Raw genomic sequence first — 23823 nt, forward strand, 5'->3', positions numbered from 1 at the left:
GGGTGGAGTGATCTCATCGAGGATAGGGCTGGGATTGTGAGGGGAGGAGTGATCGCCTCGAGGATAGGGCTGGGTTTGTGAGGGGGAGGGGAGTGATCTCCTTGAGGATAGGGCTGAGATTGTGAGGGGGAGGGAGTGATTGCCTCGAGGATAGGGCTGGGATTGTGAGGGGGAGGGAGTGATCGCCTCGAGGATAGGGCTGTGATTGTGAGGGGGATAGGAGTGATCTCCTCGAGGATAGGGCTGGGATTGTGGGGGGCGGGGCGGGTGGGAGTGATCTCGTCGAAGATAGGGCTGGGATTGTGAGGGGGAGGGGAGTGATCTCCTCGAGGATAGGGCTGGGATTGTGAGGGGCAGTGGAGTGATCTCCTCGAGGATAGGGCTGGGATTGTGGGGGGGGGGCGGTGGGGGAGTGATCTCGTCGAGGATAGGGCTGGGATTGTGAGGGGGGGGGGAGTGATCTCATCGAGGATAGGGCTGGGATTGTGAGGGGGGGAGTGATCGTCTCACGGATAGGGCTGGGATTGTGAAGGGGAGGGGAGTGATCTCCTCGAGGATAGGGCTGGGATTGTGAGGGAGAGTGTTAGCCCCTAAACAGGAACTTGGTTGATGATGGGAGGTCATCCCTAGGACAGGGGACCAGGGTTATAGCAATGTGACCCACGGACGGAGGGGCTGAGATCTTGGACGGATGGGTGGGTGGGCCATCATGATATCCTACTGTAAAGGGCAGGATTGGTTCTGTCTTGGGCCTGGGAGTTTTGACCCATCTATGACTCTCTTTTTTCCCCGTCTCAGGGAGCTGCGATCCCATTGCTCAACACAGCTGCTTATGGACCAGAGCGCGGTCAGGGTCACCAGACGACACTGCCCATTGGCCTGCAGTGGTCAGTGGATCCGTCCAGAGAGGGTAGGTGCTGGGAATGAACGGACCGACTGATGGAATTAGAAACAGGAAACGTATGGCAAGACGATTCCATGTCAGTCAAAGCTGCTTCGAAACAGTGCCCATTCAGCTCCTCCATCCTGCTCCACAGCGAGAGCAGTTCACTCCTACATCAGCCCCACCATCCTGTACCACAGGGAGGATGGCATTTAGCTCTTACATCCTGTTCAAGGGGAGGGGGAAGTGTGCAGTTAGCCCCTACACCTGGTCCACAGAGATAGGAGGAGTCCTTTCAGCCCCAAAAGCCCATTCTGACATTAATTGGATATTACCTGATTCCTATCTCATCTCCGTTTATCCATCTTTGCTCCATGCCCTCATGCAGCTTAGTGAACAAAAACATCACATCCATCTCTTAAAGTATGCAGTTTACCCAACAATGTCTGGGACAGGGAATGTTCCCAGTTCCACATCCAGTTTAGGATGAGGAAGTGCACCATTTTTATTCTAGACACATATCTCACTCCACCCTGAAGTGGAAGTTGCTGAGGTCCCAGTGGATCCTCTGGGGGAGGGGGAAGAGGATCAGGCAGACCTCCCCCACCCCACCCCACCAGTGGAGAATAGATTCATTAACCTCACTCTATGCTTTACTATAACAAAGCCAAACTGATCCTGTTCAGATTCAAACTGTTCACAAGCTCAACTCCTCCAAATAGCGGGTAAAAGTGAGTACTGCAGATGCTGGAGATTAAAGTTAAGAGTGTGGTGCTGGAAAAGCACAAGGGATTAGGCAGCATCCGAGGAGCAGGAGAATTGATGTTTCGGGCAAAAGCCCTTCATCAGAAATTCCTAATGAAGGGCTTTTGCCCGAAACGTCGACTTTCCTGCTCCTCAGATGCTGTCTCTCCTCCAAATAGCACCAGACAATAACTAGCCCAAACTGACAGGAGACTATCAGCTCTGTGTTTCACTGTTAGCTCTCTCTCACCACCACCCACCACATCACACAGTGACATTAGAATGTTGCAGTCAAAAGGATAAATTCTCAAACCTTCAGTGAGTTAGAGAGAGCAGTTAGTGTGGGTTAATGGGAGAGTCACTGGGTTAATGAGTTACTTGGCTTACAAGGCACATTCAAGACAATATTAGATCCAAGGAGACTGGATACAAATTGGAGAACGTGGGGAATGGGAGCAGGTTCAAATTCAGCAAAGGAGGAGAAAGGAATTGATTGAGAAAGGGAAAACGGAGTACAAGTCTAAGCTTGTGGGGAACATTAAAACCCAACTGTAAAAGCTTTTATACACGTCTGAAGAGAAAAAAAAAATTGGTGAAGACAAATGTTGGTCCAAGAGTCAGAAGCTGGGAAATTTACAATTTTGAATAAATGACTCACCAATTAAACATATACTTTGGTTCTGTTCACAAATAACAATCCAGAAATATTTAGGGACAAAGAGTTAGTGAGAGAGAGGAACTAAAGGAAATCCGTATGAAAAGAAATGAGGAAATTGATGGAATTGAGGACTGATAATTGTCTGGACCTTGGTGAGACCAAGCCTGGAATATTGTGTGCAGGTTTGGCCTCCTTATCTGAGGAAGGATGTTCTTACCAAAGCAGGGGAGTACAGCAAAAGTTTATCAAATACATTTCTAGGATAAGAGGACTGATGTATGAGGAGGGGTTGAATCAGTTAATTTTGTTTCCACTGGAGTTTCTGAAGAATGAGGGGGACAACCTCACAGAAACTTATCAAATTCTAACAGGATTAGTCAAGGTAGATGGAGGAAGGATGTTCCCAATGGTAGGGGAGTCCAGGCTGTGGGTCACAGTTTAATGATACAGGGTAGGCCTTTTAGGACTAAGATGAAGAAAAATGTCTTCACCCATTGAGTGGTGAGGCTATGGAATTTTCTGCAACAAAAAGCAACTGAGGCCAAAACAATGCATGTTTTCAAAAAGGAGCTTGATAGAGTTGTTAGGACTAAAGAGATCAAAGGGAGTGGGGAGAACGTGGGAACAGGAGACTGAACTGGATGATTAATCAAAATCCTATTGAATTGGGGGAACCAGACTTGAAGGGCCAAATGTCCTACTCCTGCTCCTTGTTTTTCTGTCTTTGTCATTACCGAGAGAGTAGATAGGTTTGTGAGTTGCTGTAGATTTGTAAGTGAGTTGCTCAGTTTGTGGGAGAGTTGTTGGTTAGTGAGTTAGTCTGGGTTGGTGAGAGAATTATTGACAATGTGAGTTAATATGGGTTCGTGAGAGCCTGGCTGGGTTAGTGAGTGACTTTAGTGACCGAGTCAATGGATTAGTGAGAGAGTTGTTTGTTTAGTGAGTTACTGTAGGGTTAGTGAAAGAGTCGTTGAGTTACTGTAGGTTACCAGCATGACATTATTGTTGCTCCTTCTGAGTTTATTCAATGGATTGTCACTGTTGTGTTGCCATGCCATTTACAGCAATGAAACAGGAGCAATTATCGCCAGTGTCACAGAACAGCCCACCAGATAGCAGAGGAACACAGACAGTTGATAACAACTTCATCAGCACAGGTATGGAATCAGACAGTGCTCTCCCAGAACTGACCCTCTGACAGTGCGGCACTCCCTCAGCACTGACCCTCTGTCAGTGCGGCACTCCCTCAGCACTGACCCTCTGACAGTGTGGCACTCCCTCAGCACTGACCCTCTGTCAGTGCGGCACTCCCTCAGCACTGACCCTCCGACAGTGTGGCACTCCCTCAGCACTGACCCTCCGACAGTGCGGCACTCCCTCAGCACTGACCCTCCGACAGTGTGACACTCCCTCAGCACTGACCCTCCGACAGTGCGGCACTCCCTCAGCACTGACCCTCCGACAGTGCGGCACTCCCTTAGCACTGACCCTCTGACAGTGTGGAACTCCCTCAGCACTGACCCTCTGTCAGTGCGGCACTCCCTCAGCACTGACCCTCTGACAGTGTGGCACTCCCTCAGCACTGACCCTCTGTCAGTGCGGCACTCCCTCAGCACTGACCCTCCGACAGTGTGGCACTCCCTCAGCACTGACCCTCCGACAGTGCGGCACTCCCTCAGCACTGACCCTCCGACAGTGTGACACTCCCTCAGCACTGACCCTCCGACAGTGCGGCACTCCCTCAGCACTGACCCTCCGACAGTGCGGCACTCCCTTAGCACTGACCCTCTGACAGTGTGGAACTCCCTCAGCACTGATCCTCTGTCAGTGCGGCACTCCCTCAGCACTGACCCTCCGACAGTGCGGCACTCCCTTAGCACTGACCCTCTGACAGTGTGGCACTCCCTCAGCACTGACCCTCTGTCAGTGCGGCACTCCCTCAGCACTGACTCTCTGATAGTGCCTACTCCCTCAGCACTGGCGTTCCGACAGTGTGGCACTCCCTCAGCACTGACCCTCCGACAGTGCGGCACCCCCTCAGCACTGACCCTCCAACAGTGTGGCACACCCTCAGCACTGACCCTCTGGCAGTGCGGCACACCCTCAGTTCTGATCCTCTCGCGGTGCGGCACACCCTCAGCACTGACCCTCCGGCAGTGTGGCACTCCCTTAGCACTGACCCTCTGACAGTGTGGCACTCCCTCAGCACTGACCCTCTGTCAGTGCGGCACTCCCTCAGCACTGACCCTCCGACAGTGCGGCACTCCCTCAGCACTGACCCTCTTACAGTGCGGCACTCCCTCAGCACTAACTCTCTGATAGTGCCTACTCCCTCAGCACTGGCGTTCCGACAGTGTGGCACTCCCTCAGCACTGACCCTCCGACAGTGCGGCACTCCCTCAGCACTGACCCTCCAACAGTGCGGCTCTCCCTCAGCACTGACTCTCTGATAGTGCCTACTCCCTCAGCACTGGCGTTCCGACAGTGTGGCACACCCTCAGCACTGACCCTCTGGCAGTGCGGCACACCCTCAGTTCTGATCCTCTCGCGGTGCGGCACACCCTCAGCACTGACCCTCCGGCAGTGTGGCACTCCCTTAGCACTGACCCTCTGACAGTGTGGCACTCCCTCAGCACTGACCCTCTGACAGTGCGGCACACCCTCAGCACTGACCCTCCGGCAGTGCGGCACTCCCTCAGCACTGACCCTCCGACAGTGCGGCACTCCCTCAGCACTGACCCTCCGACAGTGCAGCACTCCCTCAGCACTGACCCTCCGACAGTGCGGCACACCCTCAGCACTGACCCTCCGGCAGTGCGGCACTCCCTCAGTACTGACCCTCCGACAGTGCATCACTCCCTCAGCACTGACCCTCTGTCAGTGTACTCTCCTGAAACCCCACTGTTGAAGCAGGAGACTGCTTGTCATGGCATGGGGCCCGTCAAAGCATTAGGTTCTTTCATTTCACTTCCAGGTTTTTGTAATTAAACACGTTGAGCTTTCTGTGTGTCTGTTTCTCTGTAATTGGTCTATGAAGGTTGTCCTGTCTTCGCAGCTTCACCCCTGTGCCTGGTTCAACCTGGAAGCATCACACGAGGGACCCCTGGAGCAAGATTTCCTTTGGAATCAGCAGCTTCCTACCGAGGCTCAATCACTCAGGTAATCTCTGTTCAGATCACAATGAGGGAATCTGTTGAAAATGAACCTCCGCCCGCTTCACCAGTCACGCTTTTAATTGTAATTCTAGATTCAATCACTGATGGCAAAATTATTTCCTTTTATGCTATTGTCCAGCTTCCTTTAATAATCTCAAAATAATCCATTTATTATAAAACAAAGCAAATTCCTAAAAAATCAACTGTGTAAGCATTTAATGCGTAATCTATAATCCTGAATTAGAACTATACTCGCTTTTAATCCGAAAGACAGTACATCAACTACACAAAAGACAAAAAAGACAGCAAAGCCTCGACAGAGATGATCTTTTTGAAAAGGGTAAGAAAAACACCCTTGGTCTGAAAAACAAAGCATTGAATCTGACGAACTCTCGTTGTTTCTTGCTGATGTTATCAGATTGCTGACACCTGTAGACTGTTGGAAGGTCTCCAAACGAGATTTCAGTTTGGATGAAAATCAAGTTGTTTCCAACTCTATGGACAGTGATCACAGTTCAACTTTTGAGGTTTAACAAAGAAATTGAAATATGGTGATCTGGAAATTTTATCAGGTTTCCAAGTACATCACCGAAGAAAATCAGAGAGAGCCGCAGCCATAGTGCAGCTTTTGACATTTTCTTCCTTGTGACTCTCTCTGGGTGTGTGAAACAGAAATCAAGTCCTGAAAGGATTGCGAGACCTCCATCCAAACAGCATCTGCCACATCTGGTTTTCTGACAATTAATGGCAGTAAAGCCCCATTACTTCTACCCTTAAAAGCTTTGCTTGGCCAACTTTCTGAAATCACCTGACGTTTTGTAATTACCGAGTGGATTACAGTCCAATTAAAACAGTTGGCCACATTTCCCTGAAGTCCCACTCCCCTTGGTAAAAAAACACCCTGCCTCATTCAGAGAGTGTCCGAACAGTTCAGTAACTTCCAGGTCACCCTGTTAGTCAAAAATGGAGCTGAACTCCCAAGAAAGCCAGTGATGATTCCAAATCAATTGACAGAGTAAAGCAGTAATGCTGAAACAAGCACCCAAGGAGGGACTAGCCTCTTCCTGTGCTCGATCATTCTTTATTGGTCAGAGTACTGAGTAGAAAATGTGTTGCTGGAAGAGCGCAGCAGGTCAGGCAGCATCCAGGGAACAGGAGAATCGACATTTCGGGCATAAGCCCTTCTTCAGGAAGGGCTCCTGAAGAAGGGCTTATGCCCGAAACGTCGATTCTCCTGCTCCTTTGATGCTGCCTGACCTGCTGCGCTCTTCCAGCAACACATTTTCAGCTCTGATCTCCAGCATCTGCAGACCTCACTTTCTCCTCAGAGTACTGAGTACAGGAGTTGGGAAGTCATGTTGCGGCTGTACGGGACATTAGTGAGGCCACTTTTGGAATATTGTGTGCAATTCTGGTCTCCATGACAGAAGAGGGATTTTGTGAAACTTGAAAGCGTTCAGAAAAGGTTTGCAAGGATGGTCCCAGGGTGGAGGATTTGAGCTATTGGGAGAAGCTGAATTGGCTGGGGCTATTTTCCCTGGAAAGTCGGAGACCGAGGGTTGAACTTATAGATGTTTATAAAATCATGAGGGTCATGGATAGGTTTAAATAGGCAAGGTCTTTTCCCTGTGTTGGGGTAGTCCAGAACTAGAGAGCGTAGGTTTAGGGTGAGAGGGGAAAGATATAAAAGGGACCTAAGGAGCAGCTATTTCACACAGAGGATGATGCATGTGTGGAATGAGCTGCCAGAGGAAGTGGTGGAGGATGGTACAATTACAACATTTAAAAGGCATCTGGATGGGTATATGAACAGGAAGGGTTTAGAGAGACATGGGCGAAGTGCTGGCAAATGGGGCTAGATTTCTGTAGGATACCTAGTCGGCATGGACGAGTTGAACTGAAGGGCCTGTTTCCATGCTGTACATCTCTATAACCAGAAAAATAATAAAAAAGACAAATGCTTTATATAGCACTATTCCAGATCACAACCATCTCCAATGAGCCAATGAAATATCTGGAAATATTTTGTGATGTCAGAGATGAAGCAGTGAATTACTGCCCATCAAATGCCTCAAGCAGCCTGAGAGCACACCCGAAGAATGAGCAAATAATGTGATATAACAAATAATAAGGAAAGAACAGTACACTGAGATCTTATAAATTGTGCCAGAAAATGGTTTACATTAGCCTGACAGGCACCTCGGTTTAACACCTGAAGTATAACATTTGTAAGACAGTACTGACCCTCTGACAGTGCATCACTGTCTCAGCACTGACCCTCCAACAGTGCAGCACTCCCTCAGCTCTGACCCTCCGACAGCATGTCACTCCCTCAGCACTGACCCTCTGACAGCGCGTCACTCCCTCAGCACTGACCCTCCGACAGCGCGTCACTCCCTCAGCACTGACCCTCCGACAGCATGTCACTCCCTCAGCACTGACCCTCCGACAGCATGTCACTCCCTCAGCGCTGACCCTCCGACAGCGCGTCACTCCCTCAGTACTGACCCTCCGACAGCATGTCACTCCCTCAGCACTGACCCTCCGACAGCGCGTCACTCCCTCAGCACTGACCCTCCGACAGTGCGGTGCTCCCTCAGCATTGACCCTCTGACAGTGCGGCACTCCCTCAGCACTGACCCTCTGACAGTGCGGCACTCCCTCAGCACTGACCCTCTGACAGTGCGGCACTCCCTCAGCACTGACCCTCTGACAGTGCGGTGCTCCCTCAGCATTGACCCTCTGACAGTGCGGTGCTCCCTCAGCACTGACCCTCGGACAGTTCGGTGCTCCCTCAGCATTGACCCTCTGACAGTGCGGCACTCCCTCAGCACTCACCCTCTGACAGTGCAGCACTCCCTCAGCACTGACCCTCCGACAGTGCGGTGCTCCCTCAGCACTGACCCTCCGACAGTGCGGTGCTCCCTCAGCACTGACCCTCCGACAGTGCGGCGCTCCCTCAGCACTGACCCTCCGACAGTGCGGTGCTTCCTCAGCACTGACCCTCCGACAACGCGTCACTCCCTCTGTAACAGAGTGGCGCTAGAGCATTGAACATTACAGTACAGTACAGACACTTCAGCCCTCGATGTTGTGCCAACCTGTGAAACCAATCTGAAGCCTATCTAACCGACACCACTCCATTATTATCCATATGTCCATCCAATGACCATTTAAATGCCCTTAAAGTTGGTGAGTCTACTACTGTTGTAAGCAGGGCATTCCACGCCCCTATTACTTTGAGTGAAGAAACTACCTCTGACATCTGTCCTACATCTATCACCCCTCATTTTTAAGCTATGTCCCATTGTGCTAGCCATCATCATCTGAGGAAAAAGGCTCTCCCTGTCCACCCTACCTAACCCTCTGATTATCTGATATGTCTCTATTAAGTCACCTCTCAACCTTCTTCTCTCTAATGAAAACAGCCCCAAGTCCCTCAGCCTTTTCTCGTAAGACCTTCCCTCCATATCAGGCAACATCCTAGTAAATCTCCTCTGCACCCTTTCCAAAGCTGCCACCTCCTTCCTATAATGCGGTGACCAGAACTGGAAGCAATACTCCAAGTGCGGCCGCACCAGAGTTTTGTACAACTGCAGCATGATCTCGTGGCTCCAAAACTTAATTCCTCTACCAATAAAAGCTAACACACTGGATGCCTTTTTAACAACCCTGTCAACCTGAATAGCAACTTTCAAGGATCTATGTACCTGGACACCGAGATCTCTCTGCTCATCTATACAACCAAGAATCTTACCATTAGCCCAGTACTCTGCATTCCTGTTGCTCCTTCCAAAGTGAATCATACTTTTTTCCACATTAAACTCCACGTGCCACTTCTCAGCCCAGCTCTGCAGCTTATCTATGTCCCTCTGTAACCTGCAACATCCTTCCACACTATCCACAACTCCACCGACCTTTGTGTCATCCGCAAATTTACTAACTCATCCTCTACACCCTCATCCACGTGATTTATAAAGATGACAACAGCAGTGGACCCAAAACAGATCCTTGCGGTACACCATTAGTAACTGAACTCCAGGATGAACATATCCCATCAACTAACACCCTCTTCTTTCAGCTAGCCAATTTCTGATCCAAACCACTAAATAACCCTCAATCCCCTACCGTGGGGAACCTTATCAAATGCCTTACTGAAGTCCATATACACCACATCAACCACTTTACCCTCATCCACCTGTTTGGTCATCTTCTTAAAGAACTCAATAAGGTTTGTAAGGCACAACCTAACCTTCTCAAAAGCGTGTTGACTGTCCCTAATCAACTCATTGCTGTCTAGATTGTTATAAATTTTATCTCTTATAACCTTTTCCAACACTTTACCCATAGCTGAAGTAAGACTCACTGGTCTATAATTACCAGGGTTGTCTCTACTCCCCTTCTTGAACAAGGGGACAACATTTGCTTTCCTCCAGACTTCTGGCACTATTCCTGTAGACAGTGACGACATAAAGATCAAAGCCAAAGGCTCTACAATCTACTCTCTGGCTTCCCAGCGAATCCTAGGATAAATCCCACCTGGCCCAGGGGACTTATCTATTTTCAACACTTTCCAGAATTGCTAACACCTCCTCCTTCTGAACCTCAATCCTGTATCTCAGTATTCTCCTCGACAGCATTGTCTTTTTCCAATGTGAATACTGATGAAGAATATTCATTTAGCACTTCCCCTGTCTCCTCTGGTGCCACGCACAACTTCCCACTACTGTCCTTGATTGGCCCTAATCTTACTCTAGTCATCCTTTTATTCCTGATATACCTATAGAAAGCTTTAGGGTTTTCCTTGATCCTATCCGTCAACGACTTCTCATGTCTCCTCCTGGCTCTTCTTAGCTCTCTCTTTAGGTCTTTTCTGACTTACTTGTAACTCTCAAGTGCCCAAACTGAACCTTCACATCTCATCCTGACATAAGCCTTCTTCCTCCTCTTGACGTGAGATTCAACTTCTTTAGTAAACCACAGCTCCCTCGCTCGACCCCTTCCTCCCTGCCTGACAGATACATACTTATCGAGGACACGTAGTAGCTGTTCCTCGAATAAGCTCCACATTTCAATTGTGTCCATCCCCTGCAGTTTTCTTCCCCATCCTATGCATCCTAAATCTTGCCTAATTGCATCATAATTGCCTTTCACCCAGCTATAAATTTTGCCCTGTGGTATATACCTGTCCCATTCTATCGCTAAAGTAAACAATCATACTATAGTCACTATCACCAAAGTGCTCACCCACTTCCAAATCTAACACCTGGCCAGGTTCATTCCCCTCTTGTTGGCCTGTCTGCATACTGTGTCAGGAAACCCTCCTACATACATTTGACAAAATCTGACCCATCTAAAATACGCAAACTAAAACTTCCGGTCAATATTTGGAAAGTTAAAGTCTCCCATAACAAATACCCTGTTACTCTCACTCTCCTGCAGGATCATATTTGCAATCCTTTGCTCTACATCTCTGGAACAATTCAGAGGCCTATAGAAAACTCCCAACAGGGTGACTTCTCCTTTCCTGTTTCTAACCGCAGCCAATACTACACCAGTGGGCAAGTCCTCAAACGTCCTTTCTGCCACCGTAATATTGTCCTTGACTTACAATGCCACACCTTCCCCTCTTTTTACCATCTTCTCTGTTCTTACGGAAATATCTAAATCCTAGATCCTGTAACAACCATTCCTGTCCCTCAGTATCACTCCGCTCGTACTCACTCTGCAACAGTGCAACACTCTCAGCACTGACCCTTTGACAGTATATTGCTCCCTTAGTACAACCCTCCAACAGTGCGGCACTCTCTTAGCACTGATCCTCTGACAGTGCGGCACTCTCTCAGCACTGACCCTTTGACAGTGCATCACTCTCTCAGCACTGACCCTCTGACAGTGCGGCACTCTCTCAGCACTGACCCTCTGACAGTGCGGCACTCTCAACACTGACCCTCTGACAGTGCGGCACTCCCTCAGTATTGACTCTACGACACTTTATCACTTCCGTCCATACTGGCCATCCAACAGTGTATCACTCCCTCATCACTGACCTTCTGACAGTGCATCACTCTCTCAGGATTGACTCTCCATCAGTGCGGCTTCCTCAGCACTGACCCTCTGACACTGTATCACTCCATCCAGACGGACCCTCCGACAGTGCGGCACTCCCTCAGCACTGACCATCCGACAATGCGGCACTGCTTCAGCACTGACCCTCCGCCACTTTATCAGTCCGTCTATACTGATCATCCAACAATGTATCACTTCCTCAGCAATTTGACCCTCCGACAGAGCATGACTCTCTCAGCACTGACCCTCCAACAGTACCCACTCCCTCAGCACTGACACTCCGACAGTGCGGCACTCCATCAGCACTGACCGTCCGACAGTGCGGCACTGCCTCAGCACTGACCATCCGCCACTTTATCAGTCCGTCTATACTGACCATCCAACAATGTATCACTTCATCTGCAATTTGACTCTCCAACATTGCATCACTGTCTCAGCACTGAACCTCCGACAGGGCCTGACTCTGTCAGCACTGACCCTCCGACAGGGCATGACTCTCTCAGCACTGACCTTCCGACAATGTGGCACTCCCTCAGGACTGACCCTCCAACAGTGCGGCACTCCCTCAGCACTGACACTCCGACAGCGAATCACTCCCTCAGCACTGACCCTCCGACAATGTGGCACTCCCTCAGGACTGACCCTCCAACAGTGCGGCACTCTCTCAGCACTGACACTCCAACAGCACATCACTCCCTCAGCACTGACCCTCCAACAGCGCAGCACTCCATCAGCACTGACCCTCCGACTGTGCATCATTCCCTCAGCACTGACGATCCGACGGTGCATCACACAGACCCTCTGACAGTGCCCACTCCCTTATCACTGACCGTCTGGCAGTGCATGGCTCTCTCAGCACTGACACTCTGACAGTGCGGCACTCCCTCAGCACTGACCCTCCAACAGTGCGGCACTGCCTCAGCACTGACCCTCCGACAGCGCGGCACTCCCTCAGCACTGACCCTCCGACAGCGCACCACTCCCTCAGCACTGACCCTCCGACAGCGCATCACTCTCTCAACACTAACGCTCTGACAGTGCGGCACTCCCTCAGCACTGACCCTCCGACAGCGCGGCACTCCCTCAGCACTGACCATCCGACAATATGTCACTCCCTCAGCACTGACCCTCCGACAATGTGGCACTCCCTTAGAACTGACCGCCCGGTAACGCATCACTCCCTCAGCACTGAGCCTCCGACAGTGCCCACTCCCTCAGCACTGACCCTCCAACAGTGCGGCACTGCCTCAGCACTGACCATCCGACTGTGCGGCACTCCCTCAGCACTGACCATCCGACAGTGCGGCACTCCCTCAGCACTGACCATCCGACAGTGCGGCACTCCCTCAGCACTGACCATCCGACAGTGCGGCACTCCCTCAGCACTGACACTCCGACAGCGAATCACTCCCTCAGCACTGACACTCCGACAGCGAATCACTCCCTCAGCACTGACCCTCCAACAGTGCGGCACTGCCTCAGCACTGACCCTCCGCCACTTTATCAGTCCATCTATACTGACCATCAAAGAATGTATCACTTCCTCAGCAATTTGACCCTCCGACAGTGCATCACTGTCTCAGCACTGACCCTCAAACAGCACATCACTCTCTCGGCACTCACCCTCAGACAGTGCCCACTCCCTCAGCACTGACGCTCTGACAGTGAGACACTCCCTCAGCACTGACCCTCCGACAGTGAGACACTCCCTCAGCACTGATCCTCCGACAGTGCGGCACTCCCTCAGCACTGACACTCCGACAGTGCGGCATACCCTCAGCACTGATGCTCCGACAGTGCAGCACACCCTCAGCGCTGAGCCTCCGACAGTGCGGCACTCCATCAGCACTGACCCTCCGACAGTGCGGCACTCCCTCAGCACTGACCCTCCAACAGCGCATCACCCCCTCAGCGCTGAGCCTCCGACAGTGCGGCACTCCATCAGCACTGACCCTCCGACAGTGCGGCACTCCCTCAGCACTGATCCTCCGACAGTGCGGCACTCCCTCAGCACTGACACTCCGACAGTGCGGCACACCCTCAGCACTGATCCTCCGACAGTGCAGCACACCCTCAGCACTGACCCTCCGACAGTGCGGCACTCCCTCAGCACTGACCCTCCGACAGTGCGGCACTCCCTCAGCACTGACCCTCCGACAGCGCAGCTCTCCCTCTGCGCTGACCTTCCGACAGGTTCATCACACCCTCAGCACTGACCCTCCGACAGTGCGGCACTCCCTCAGTATTGACCATCCGACAGTGCGGCACTCCCTCAGCACTGACCCTCCGACAGCGTATCACGCCTTCAGCACTGACCCTCCGACAGCGCATCACTCCCTCAGCACTGACCCTCCAACAATGCGGCACTCCATCAGCATTGACCCTCCGACAGTGCGGCACTCCCTCAGCACTGACCCTCCGACAGTGCATCACTCTCGCAGCATTGACCCTCCAACATTGCGGCACTCCATCAGCACTGACCCTCCGACAATGTGGCACTCCCTCAGGACTGACCCTCCAACAGTGCGGCACTCCCTTAGCACTGACCCTCTGACTGTGCATCACTCTCTCAGCACTGACACTCCAACAGCACATCACTTCCTCAGCACTGACCCTCCAACAGCGCAGCACTCCATCAGCACTGACCCTCTGACTGTGCATCATTCCCTGAGCACTGACGATCCGACGGTGCATTACACTGACCCTCCGACAGTGCCCACTCCCTTATCACTGACCCTCTGACAGTGCATGGTTCTCTCAGCACTGACCCTCCGACAGTGCGGCACTCCCTCAGCACTGACCCTCCGACAGGGCGGCACTCCCTCAGTACTGACCCTCCGACAGTGCATCACTCCCTCAGCACAGATCCTCCGACAGAACATCACACCCTCAGCACTGACCCTCCGACAGTGCCCACTCCCTCAGCACTGACCCTCCGACAGGGCATCACTCTCTCAGCACTGCCCCTCTAACAGTGCGGCACTCCCTCAGCACTGACCCTCCGACAGTGCGGCACTCCCTCAGCACTGACCCTCCGACAGTGCATCACTCCCTCAGCACTGACCCTCCGACAGTGCATCACTCCCTCAGCACTAACCCTCCGACAGCGCATCACTCTCTGAACACTGACCCTCCGACAGTGCATGATTCTCCGCGCACTGACCCTCCGACAGTGCGGCACACCCTCAGCACTGACCCTCCGACAGAGCGGCACTCCCTCAGCACTGACCCTCCGACAGTGCATCACTCCCTCAGCACTAACCCTCCGACAGCGCATCACTCTCTGAACACTGACCCTCCGACAGTGCATGATTCTCCGCGCACTGACCCTCCGACAGTGCGGCACTCCCTCAGCACTGACCCTCCGACAGAGCGGCACTCCCTCAGCACTGACCCTCCGACAGTGCATCACACCCTCAGCACTGACCCTCCGACAGTGCATCACTCCCTCAGCACTAACCCTCCGAAAACGCATCACTCTCTGAACACTGACCCTCCGACAGTGCATGATTCTCCGCGCACTGACCCTCCGACAGTGCGGCACTCCCTCAGCACTGACCCTCCGACAGAGCGGCACTCCCTCAGCACTGACCCTCCGACAGTGCATCACTCCCTCAGCACTAACCCTCCGACAGCGCATCACTCTCTGAACACTGACCCTCCGACAGTGCATGATTCTCCGCGCACTGACCCTCCGACAGTGCGGCACTCCCTCAGCACTGACCCTCCGACAGAGCGGCACTCCCTCAGCACGGACCCTCCGACAGTGCAGCACTCCCTCAGCACTGACCATCCGACAGTGCGGCACTCCCTCAGCACTGACCCTCCGACAGTGCGGCACTCCCTCAGCACTGACCCTCCGACAGTGCATCACTCCCTCAGCACTGACCCTCTGACAGTTCATGACTCTCCCAGCACTGACCCTCTGACAGCGAGTCTCTCCCTCAGCACTGACCCTCCAACAGTGCATCACTCTCTCAACACTGACCCTCCAACAGCACATCACTCCTTCAGCACTGACCCTCCAACAGCACAGCACTCCATCAGCACTGACCCTCCGACTGTGCATCACTCCATCAGTACTGACCCTTCGACAGTGCCCACTCCTTCAGCACTGACCCCCCGACAGTACATCACTCTCTCAGCACTGCCCCTCTGACAGTGCAGCACTCCCTCAGCACTGAACCTCTGACAGTGCATCATTCCGTCAGCACTGACCCGAGGACAGTGGAAACGCCCTCAGCACTGACCCTCCGACAGTGCATCACTCCCTCAGCACTATTCCTCCGACAGCGCATCACTCTCTGAACACTGACCCTCCAACAGTGCATCACTCCCTCAGCACTGACCGTCAGCCAGTGCGGCGCTCCCTCAGCACTAACCCTCCGACAGTGCATCACTTTCTCAACACTGACCCTCCAACAGCACATCACTCCCTCAGCACTGACCCTCCAACAGCACAGCACTCCATCAGCACTGACCCTCCAATAGTGCATCCCACTGACCCTCCGACAGTGCCCACTCCCTCAGCACTGACCGTCTGGCATTGCATGGCTCTCTCAGCACTGACCTTCCGACAGTGCATGATTCTCCGCGCACTGACCCTCCGACAGTGCGGCACTCCCTCAGCACTGACCCTCCAACAGTGCGGCACTCCCTCAGCACTGACCCTCCGACAGAGCGGCACTCCCTCAGCACTGACCCTCCGACAGTGCAGCACTCCCTCAGCACTGGCCCTCCGACAGTGCGGCACTCCCTCAGCACTGACCATCCGACAGTGCGGCACTCCCTCAGCACTGACCCTCCGACAGTGCGGCACTCCCTCAGCACTGACCCTCCGACAGTGCATCACTCCCTCAGCACTGACCCTCCGACAGTTCATGACTCTCCCAGCACTGACCCTCTGACAGCGAGTCTCTCCCGCAGCTCTGACCCTCCGGCAGTGCAACTCTCCCTCTGCACTGACCTTCCGACAGGTACATCTCTCCCTCAGCACTGACCCTCCGACAGGTACATCTCTCCCTCAGCACTGACCCTCCAACTGTGCATCACTCTCTCAGCACTGACCCTCCGATAGTGCATCACTCTCTCAGCACTGACCCTCCGACAGTGCGGCACTCTCTCAGCACTGACCCTCTGACAGTGCATCAATCTCTGAGCGCTGACCCTCTGATAGCGCATCGCTCCCTCAGCACTGACCCTCCGACAGTGCGGGACTCCCTTAGCACTGACCCTCCGACAGTGCATCACTCTCTCAGCACTGACCCTCCAACAGTGCATCACTCCCTCAGCACTGACCGTCCGACAGTGCAGCGCTCCCTCAGCACTAACCCTCCGACAGTGCGGCACTCCCTCAGCACTGACCCTCCAACAGTGCATCACTCTCTCAACACTGACCCTCCAACAGCACATCACTCCCTCAGCACTGACCCTCCGACAGTGCATCCCACTGACCCTCTGACAGTGCCCACTCCCTCAGCACTGACTGTCTGGCATTGCATGGCTCTCTCAGCACTGACCCTCCGACAGTGCATGATTCTCCGCGCACTGACCCTCCGACAGTTCGGCACTCCCTCAGCACTGACCCTCCGACAGAGCGGCACTCCCTCAGCACTGACCCTCCGACAGTGCGGCACTCCCTCAGCACTGACCCTCCGACAGTGCGGCACTCCCTCAGCACTGACCATCCGACAGTGCGGCACTCCCTCAGCACTGACCCTCCGACAGTGCGGCACTCCCTCAGCACTGACCCTCCGACAGTGCGGCACTCCCTCAGCACTGACCCTCCGACAGTGCGGCACTCCCTCAGCACTGACCCCCCGACAGTGCGACACTTGCTCAACACTGACCCTCCGTCAGTGCCCACTCCCTCAGCACTGACCCTCCGACAGTGCGGCACTCCCTCAGCATTGACCCTCCGACAGTGCATCACTCTCTCAGCACTGACCCTCTGATAGCGCATCACTCCCTCAGCACTGACCCTCCGACAGTGCATCACTCCCTCAGCACTGACCCTCCGACAGTTCATGACTCTCCCAGCACTGACCCTCCGACAGCGCAGCACTCCATCAGCACTGACCCTCTGACAGCGAGTCTCTCCCTCAGCACTGACCCTCCAACAGTGCATCACTCTCTCAACACTGACCCTCCAACAGCACATCACTCCCTCAGCACTGACCCTCCGACAGTGCATCCCACTGACCCTCTGACAGTGCCCACTCCCTCAGCACTGACCGTCTGGCATTGCATGGCTCTCTTAGCACTGACCCTCCGACAGTGCATGATTCTCCGCGCACTGACCCTCCGACAGTTCGGCACTCCCTCAGCACTGACCCTCCGACAGAGCGGCACTCCCTCAGCACTGACCCTCCGACAGTGCAGCACTCCCTCAGCACTGACCTTCCGACAGTGCGGCACTCCCTCAGCACTGACCATCCGACAGTGCGGCACTCCCTCAGCACTGACCCTCCGACAGTGCGGCACTCCCTCAGCACTGACCCTCCGACAGTGCGGCACTCCCTCAGCACTGACCCTCCGACAGTGCGGCACTCCCTCAGCACTGACCCCCCGACAGTGCGACACTTGCTCAACACTGACCCTCCGTCAGTGCCCACTCCCTCAGCACTGACCCTCCGACAGTGCGGCACTCCCTCAGCATTGACCCTCCGACAGTGCATCACTCTCTCAGCACTGACCCTCTGATAGCGCATCACTCCCTCAGCACTGACCCTCCGACAGTGCATCACTCCCTCAGCACTGACCCTCCGACAGTTCATGACTCTCCCAGCACTGACCCTCCGACAGCGCAGCACTCCATCAGCACTGACCCTCTGACAGCGAGTCTCTCCCTCAGCTCTGACCCTCCGGCAGTGCAACTCTCCCTCTGCACTGACCTTCCGACAGGTACATCTCTCCCTCAGCACTGACCCTCCGACAGGTACATCTCTCCCTCAGCACTGACCCTCCAACTGTGCATCACTCTCTCAGCACTGACCCTCCGACAGTGCATCACTCTCTCAGCACTGACCCTCCGATAGTGCATCACTCTCTCAGCACTGACCCTCCGACAGTGCGGCACTCTCTCAGCACTGACCCTCTGACAGTGCATCAATCTCTGAGCACTGACCCTCTGATAGCGCATCGCTCCCTTAGCACTGACCCTCCGACAGTGCGGCACTCCCTCAGCACTTACCCTCCGACAGTGCGGGACTCCCTTAGCACTGACCCTCCGACAGTGCATCACTCTCTGAGCACTGACCCTCTGATAGCGCATCATTCCCTCAGCACTGACCCTGCAACAGCGCAGAACTCATCAGCACTGACCCTCCGACTGTGCGGCACTCCCTCAGCAGTGACCCTCCAACAGTGCATCACTCTCTCAACACTGACCCTCCAACAGCACATCACTCCCTCAGCACTGACCCTCCAACAGCACAGGACTCCATCAGCACTGACCCTCCGTCAGTGCCCACTCCCTCAGCACTGACCCTCTGACAGTGCATGGCTCTCTCACCACTGACCCTCTGACAGTGCCCACTCCCTCAGCACTGATCATATGGCAGTGCATGGCTCTCTCAGCACTGACCCTCTGACAGTGCCCACTCCCTCAGCACTGACCGTCTGGCAGTGCATGGCTCTCTCAGCACTGACCCTCCGACAGTGCGGCACTCCATCAGCACTGACCCTCCGACAGTGCCCACTCCCTCAGCACTGACCCTCCGACAGTGCGGCACTCCCTCAGCACTGACCCTCCGACAGTGCATCACTCTCTCAGCACTGACCCTCTGACAATGCATCACTCTCTGAGCACTGACCCTCTGATAGCACATCACTCCCTCAGCACTGACCCTCCAACAGCGCAGCACTCATCAGCACTGACCCTCCGACTGTGCATCACTCCCTCAGCACTGACCCTCCGACAGTACATCATTCTCTGAGCACTGACCCTCTGATAGCGCATCACTCCCTCAGCACTGACCCTCCGACAGGTACATCACTCCCTCAGCACTGACCCTCCAACAGTTCATGACTCTCCCAGCACTGACCCTCCGACAGCGCAGCACTCCATCAGCACTGACCCTCTGACAGTGAGTCTCTCCCTCAGCTCTGACCCTCCGGCAGTGCATCTCTCCCTCAGCACTGACCCTCTGACAGTGCATCACTCTCTCAGCACTGACCCTCCGACAGTGCATCACTCTCTCAGCACTGACCCTCCGACAGTGCATCACTCTCTCAGCACTGACTCTCCGATAGTGCATCACTCTCTCAGCACTGACCCTCCGACAGTGCGGCACTCTCGCAGCACTGACCCTCCGACAGTGCATAACTCTCTCAGCACTGACACCTCCGACAGTGCATCACTCTCTGCGCACTGACCCTCCGATAGTGCATCACTCTCTCAGCACTGACCCTCCGACAGTGCTGCACTCTCTCAGCACTGACCCTCTGACAGTGCATCACTCTCTGAGCACTGACCCTCTGATAGCGCATCACTCCCTCAGCACTGACCCTCCAACAGTGCGGCACTCCCTCAGCACTTACACTCCGACAGTGCAGCACTCCCTCAGCACTGACCCCCCGACAGTGCATCACTCTCTCAGCACTGACCCTCTGACAGTACATCACTCTCTGAGCACTGACCCTCTGATAGCGCATCACTCCCTCAGCACTGACCCTCCAACAGCACAGCACTCCATCAGCAATGACCCTCCGACTGTGCATCACTCCATCTGCACTGACCCTCCGACAGTGTGGCACTCCCTCAGCACTGACCCTCCGACAGTGCATGGCTCTCTGAGCACTGACCCTCTGACAGTGCCCACTCCCTCAGCACTGACCATATGGCAGTGCATGGCTCTCTCAGCACTGACCCTCTGACAGTGCCCACTCCCTCAGCACTGACCGTCTGGCAATGCATGGCTCTCTCAGCACTGACCCTCCGACAGTGCGGCACTCCATCAGCACTGACCCTCTGACAGTGCCACTCCCACAGCACTGACCCTCTGACAGTGCATGGCTCTCTCAGCACTGACCCTCTGACAGTGCCCACTCCCTCAGCACTGACCGCATGGCAGTGCATGGCTCTCTCAGCACTGACCCTCTGACAGTGCCCACTCCCTCAGCACTGACCGTCTGGCAGTGCATGGCTCTCTCAGCACTGACCCTCCGACAGTGCGGCACTCTCTGAGCACTGACCCTCTGATAGCGCATCACTCCCTCAGCACTGACCCTCCGACAGTGCGGCACTCCCTCAGCACTTACACTCCGACAGTGCAGCACTCCCTCAGCACTGACCCCCCGACAGTGCATCACTCTCTCAGCACTGACCCTCTGACAGTACATCACTCTCTGAGCACTGACCCTCTGATAGCGCATCACTCCCTCAGCACTGACCCTCCAACAGCACAGCACTCCATCAGCAATGACCCTCCGACTGTGCATCACTCCATCTGCACTGACCCTCCGACAGTGTGGCACTCCCTCAGCACTGACCCTCCGACAGTGCATGGCTCTCTGAGCACTGACCCTCTGACAGTGCCCACTCCCTCAGCACTGACCATATGGCAGTGCATGGCTCTCTCAGCACTGACCCTCTGACAGTGCCCACTCACTCAGCACTGACCGTCTGGCAATGCATGGCTCTCTCAGCACTGACCCTCCGACAGTGCGGCACTCCATCAGCACTGACCCTCTGACATTGCCCACTCATTCAGCACTGACCCTCTGACATTGCCCACTCCCTCAGCACTGACCCTCCGACACTGCATGGCTCTCTCAGCACTGCCCCTCCGACAGTGCAGCACTCCCTCAGCACTGCCCCTCCGACAGTGCAGCACTCCCTCAGCACTGACCCTCCGACAGTGCATCACTCTCTCAGCACTAACCCTCCGTCAGTGTGGCACTCCCTCAGCACTGACCCTCCGACAGTGCCCACTCCCTCAGCACTGACCCTCCGACAGTGCGGCACTCCATCGGCACTGACCCTCCGACAGTGCCCACTCCCTCAGCACTGATCCTCTGACATTGCCCACTCCCTCAGCACTGACCCTCCGACAGTGCGGCACTCCCTCAGCACTAACCCTCCGACTGTGCATCACTCTCTCAGCACTGACCCTCTGACAGTGCATCACTCTCTGAGCACTAACCCTCCGACAGTTCATGACTCTCCCAGCACTGACCCTCCGACAGTGCAGCACTCCATCAGCACTGACCTCTGACAGCGAGTCTCTCCCTCAGCTCTGACCCTCCGGCAGTGCAACTCTCCCTCAGCACTGACCTTCCGACGGGTACATCTCTCCCTCAGCACTGACCCTCCGACAGTGCATCACTCTCTCAGCACTGACCCTCCGACAGTGCATCACTCTCTCAGCACTGACCCTCCGACAGTGCATCACTCTCTCAGCACTGACCCTCTGATAGCGCATCACTCTCTCAGTACTGACCCCCCGACAGTGCCCACTCCCTCAGCACTGACCATATGGCAGTGCATGGCTCTCTCAGCACTGACCCTCTGACAGTGCCCACTCCATCAGCACTGACCGTCTGGCAGTGCATGGCTCTCTCAGCACTGACCCTCTGACAGTGAGGCACTCCATCAGCACTGACCCTCCGACAGTGCCCACTCCCTCAGCACTGACCCTCTGACATTGCCCACTCCCTCAGCACTGACCCTCCGACAGTGCATCACTCTCTGAGCACTGACTCTCTGATAGCGCATCACTCCCTCAGCACTGACCCTCTGACAGCACAGCACTCATCAGCACTGACCCTCCGACTGTGCATCACTCCCTCAGCACTGACCCTCCGACAGTACATCACTCTCAGCACTGAACCTCTGATAGCGCATCACTCCCTCAGCACTGACCCTCCGACAGTTCATGACTCTCCCAGAACTGACCCTCCGACAGCGCAGCACTCCATCAGCACTGACCCTCTGACAGCGAATCTCTCCCTCAGCTCTGACCCTCCGGCAGTGCAACTCTCCCTCTGCACTGACCTTCCGACAGGTACATCTCTCCCTCAGCACTGACCCTCCGACAGGTACATCTCTCCCTCAGCACTGACCCTCCAACTGTGCATCACTCTCTCAGCACTGACCCTCCGATAGTGCATCACTCTCTCAGCACTGACCCTCCGACAGTGCGGCACTCTCTCAGCACTGACCCTCTGACAGTGCATCAATCTCTGAGCACTGACCCTCTGATAGCGCATCGCTCCCTCAGCACTGACCCTCCGACAGTGCGGGACTCCCTTAGCACTGACCCTCCGACAGTGCATCACTCTCTCAGCACTGACCCTCCAACAGTGCATCACTCCCTCAGCACTGACCGTCCGACAGTGCAGCGCTCCCTCAGCACTAACCCTCCGACAGTGCGGCACTCCCTCAGCACTGACCCTCCAACAGTGCATCACTCTCTCAACACTGACCCTCCAACAGCACATCACTCCCTCAGCACTGACCCTCCGACAGTGCATCCCACTGACCCTCTGACAGTGCCCACTCCCTCAGCACTGACTGTCTGGCATTGCATGGCTCTCTCAGCACTGACCCTCCGACAGTGCATGATTCTCCGCGCACTGACCCTCCGACAGTTCGGCACTCCCTCAGCACTGACCCTCCGACAGAGCGGCACTCCCTCAGCACTGACCCTCCGACAGTGCGGCACTCCCTCAGCACTGACCCTCCGACAGTGCGGCACTCCCTCAGCACTGACCATCCGACAGTGCGGCACTCCCTCAGCACTGACCCTCCGACAGTGCGGCACTCCCTCAGCACTGACCCTCCGACAGTGCGGCACTCCCTCAGCACTGACCCTCCGACAGTGCGGCACTCCCTCAGCACTGACCCCCCGACAGTGCGACACTTGCTCAACACTGACCCTCCGTCAGTGCCCACTCCCTCAGCACTGACCCTCCGACAGTGCGGCACTCCCTCAGCATTGACCCTCCGACAGTGCATCACTCTCTCAGCACTGACCCTCTGATAGCGCATCACTCCCTCAGCACTGACCCTCCGACAGTGCATCACTCCCTCAGCACTGACCCTCCGACAGTTCATGACTCTCCCAGCACTGACCCTCCGACAGCGCAGCACTCCATCAGCACTGACCCTCTGACAGCGAGTCTCTCCCTCAGCACTGACCCTCCAACAGTGCATCACTCTCTCAACACTGACCCTCCAACAGCACATCACTCCCTCAGCACTGACCCTCCGACAGTGCATCCCACTGACCCTCTGACAGTGCCCACTCCCTCAGCACTGACCGTCTGGCATTGCATGGCTCTCTTAGCACTGACCCTCCGACAGTGCATGA

The 23823-nt window shown here is 54.8% G+C and overlaps 1 protein-coding gene across 9 annotated transcripts in view; it reads left to right on the top strand.

Moving 5' to 3' along the window:
• Window positions 1-23823, top strand: part of ncor2 (nuclear receptor corepressor 2) — a 418107-nt gene that overhangs the window by 313240 nt on the left and 81044 nt on the right. For 8 of the 9 annotated variants that reach the window (XM_087999801.1, XM_087999810.1, XM_087999806.1 and 5 more), the window contains exons 24-26: window positions 799-910; window positions 3350-3442; window positions 5341-5444. In XM_087999801.1, the coding sequence (XP_087855927.1) occupies window positions 799-910; window positions 3350-3442; window positions 5341-5444 (309 nt within the window). The remainder of the gene's footprint in view (window positions 1-798; window positions 911-3349; window positions 3443-5340; window positions 5445-23823) is intronic. The other variant, XM_087999808.1, reaches the window with a different exon arrangement.

Source organism: Chiloscyllium plagiosum, unplaced genomic scaffold (genome assembly GCF_037043375.1).
Source record: "Chiloscyllium plagiosum isolate Xiang-an unplaced genomic scaffold, Cpla_swu_hap1 HiC_scaffold_24, whole genome shotgun sequence".
NCBI classification, from domain to species: domain Eukaryota; kingdom Metazoa; phylum Chordata; class Chondrichthyes; order Orectolobiformes; family Hemiscylliidae; genus Chiloscyllium; species Chiloscyllium plagiosum.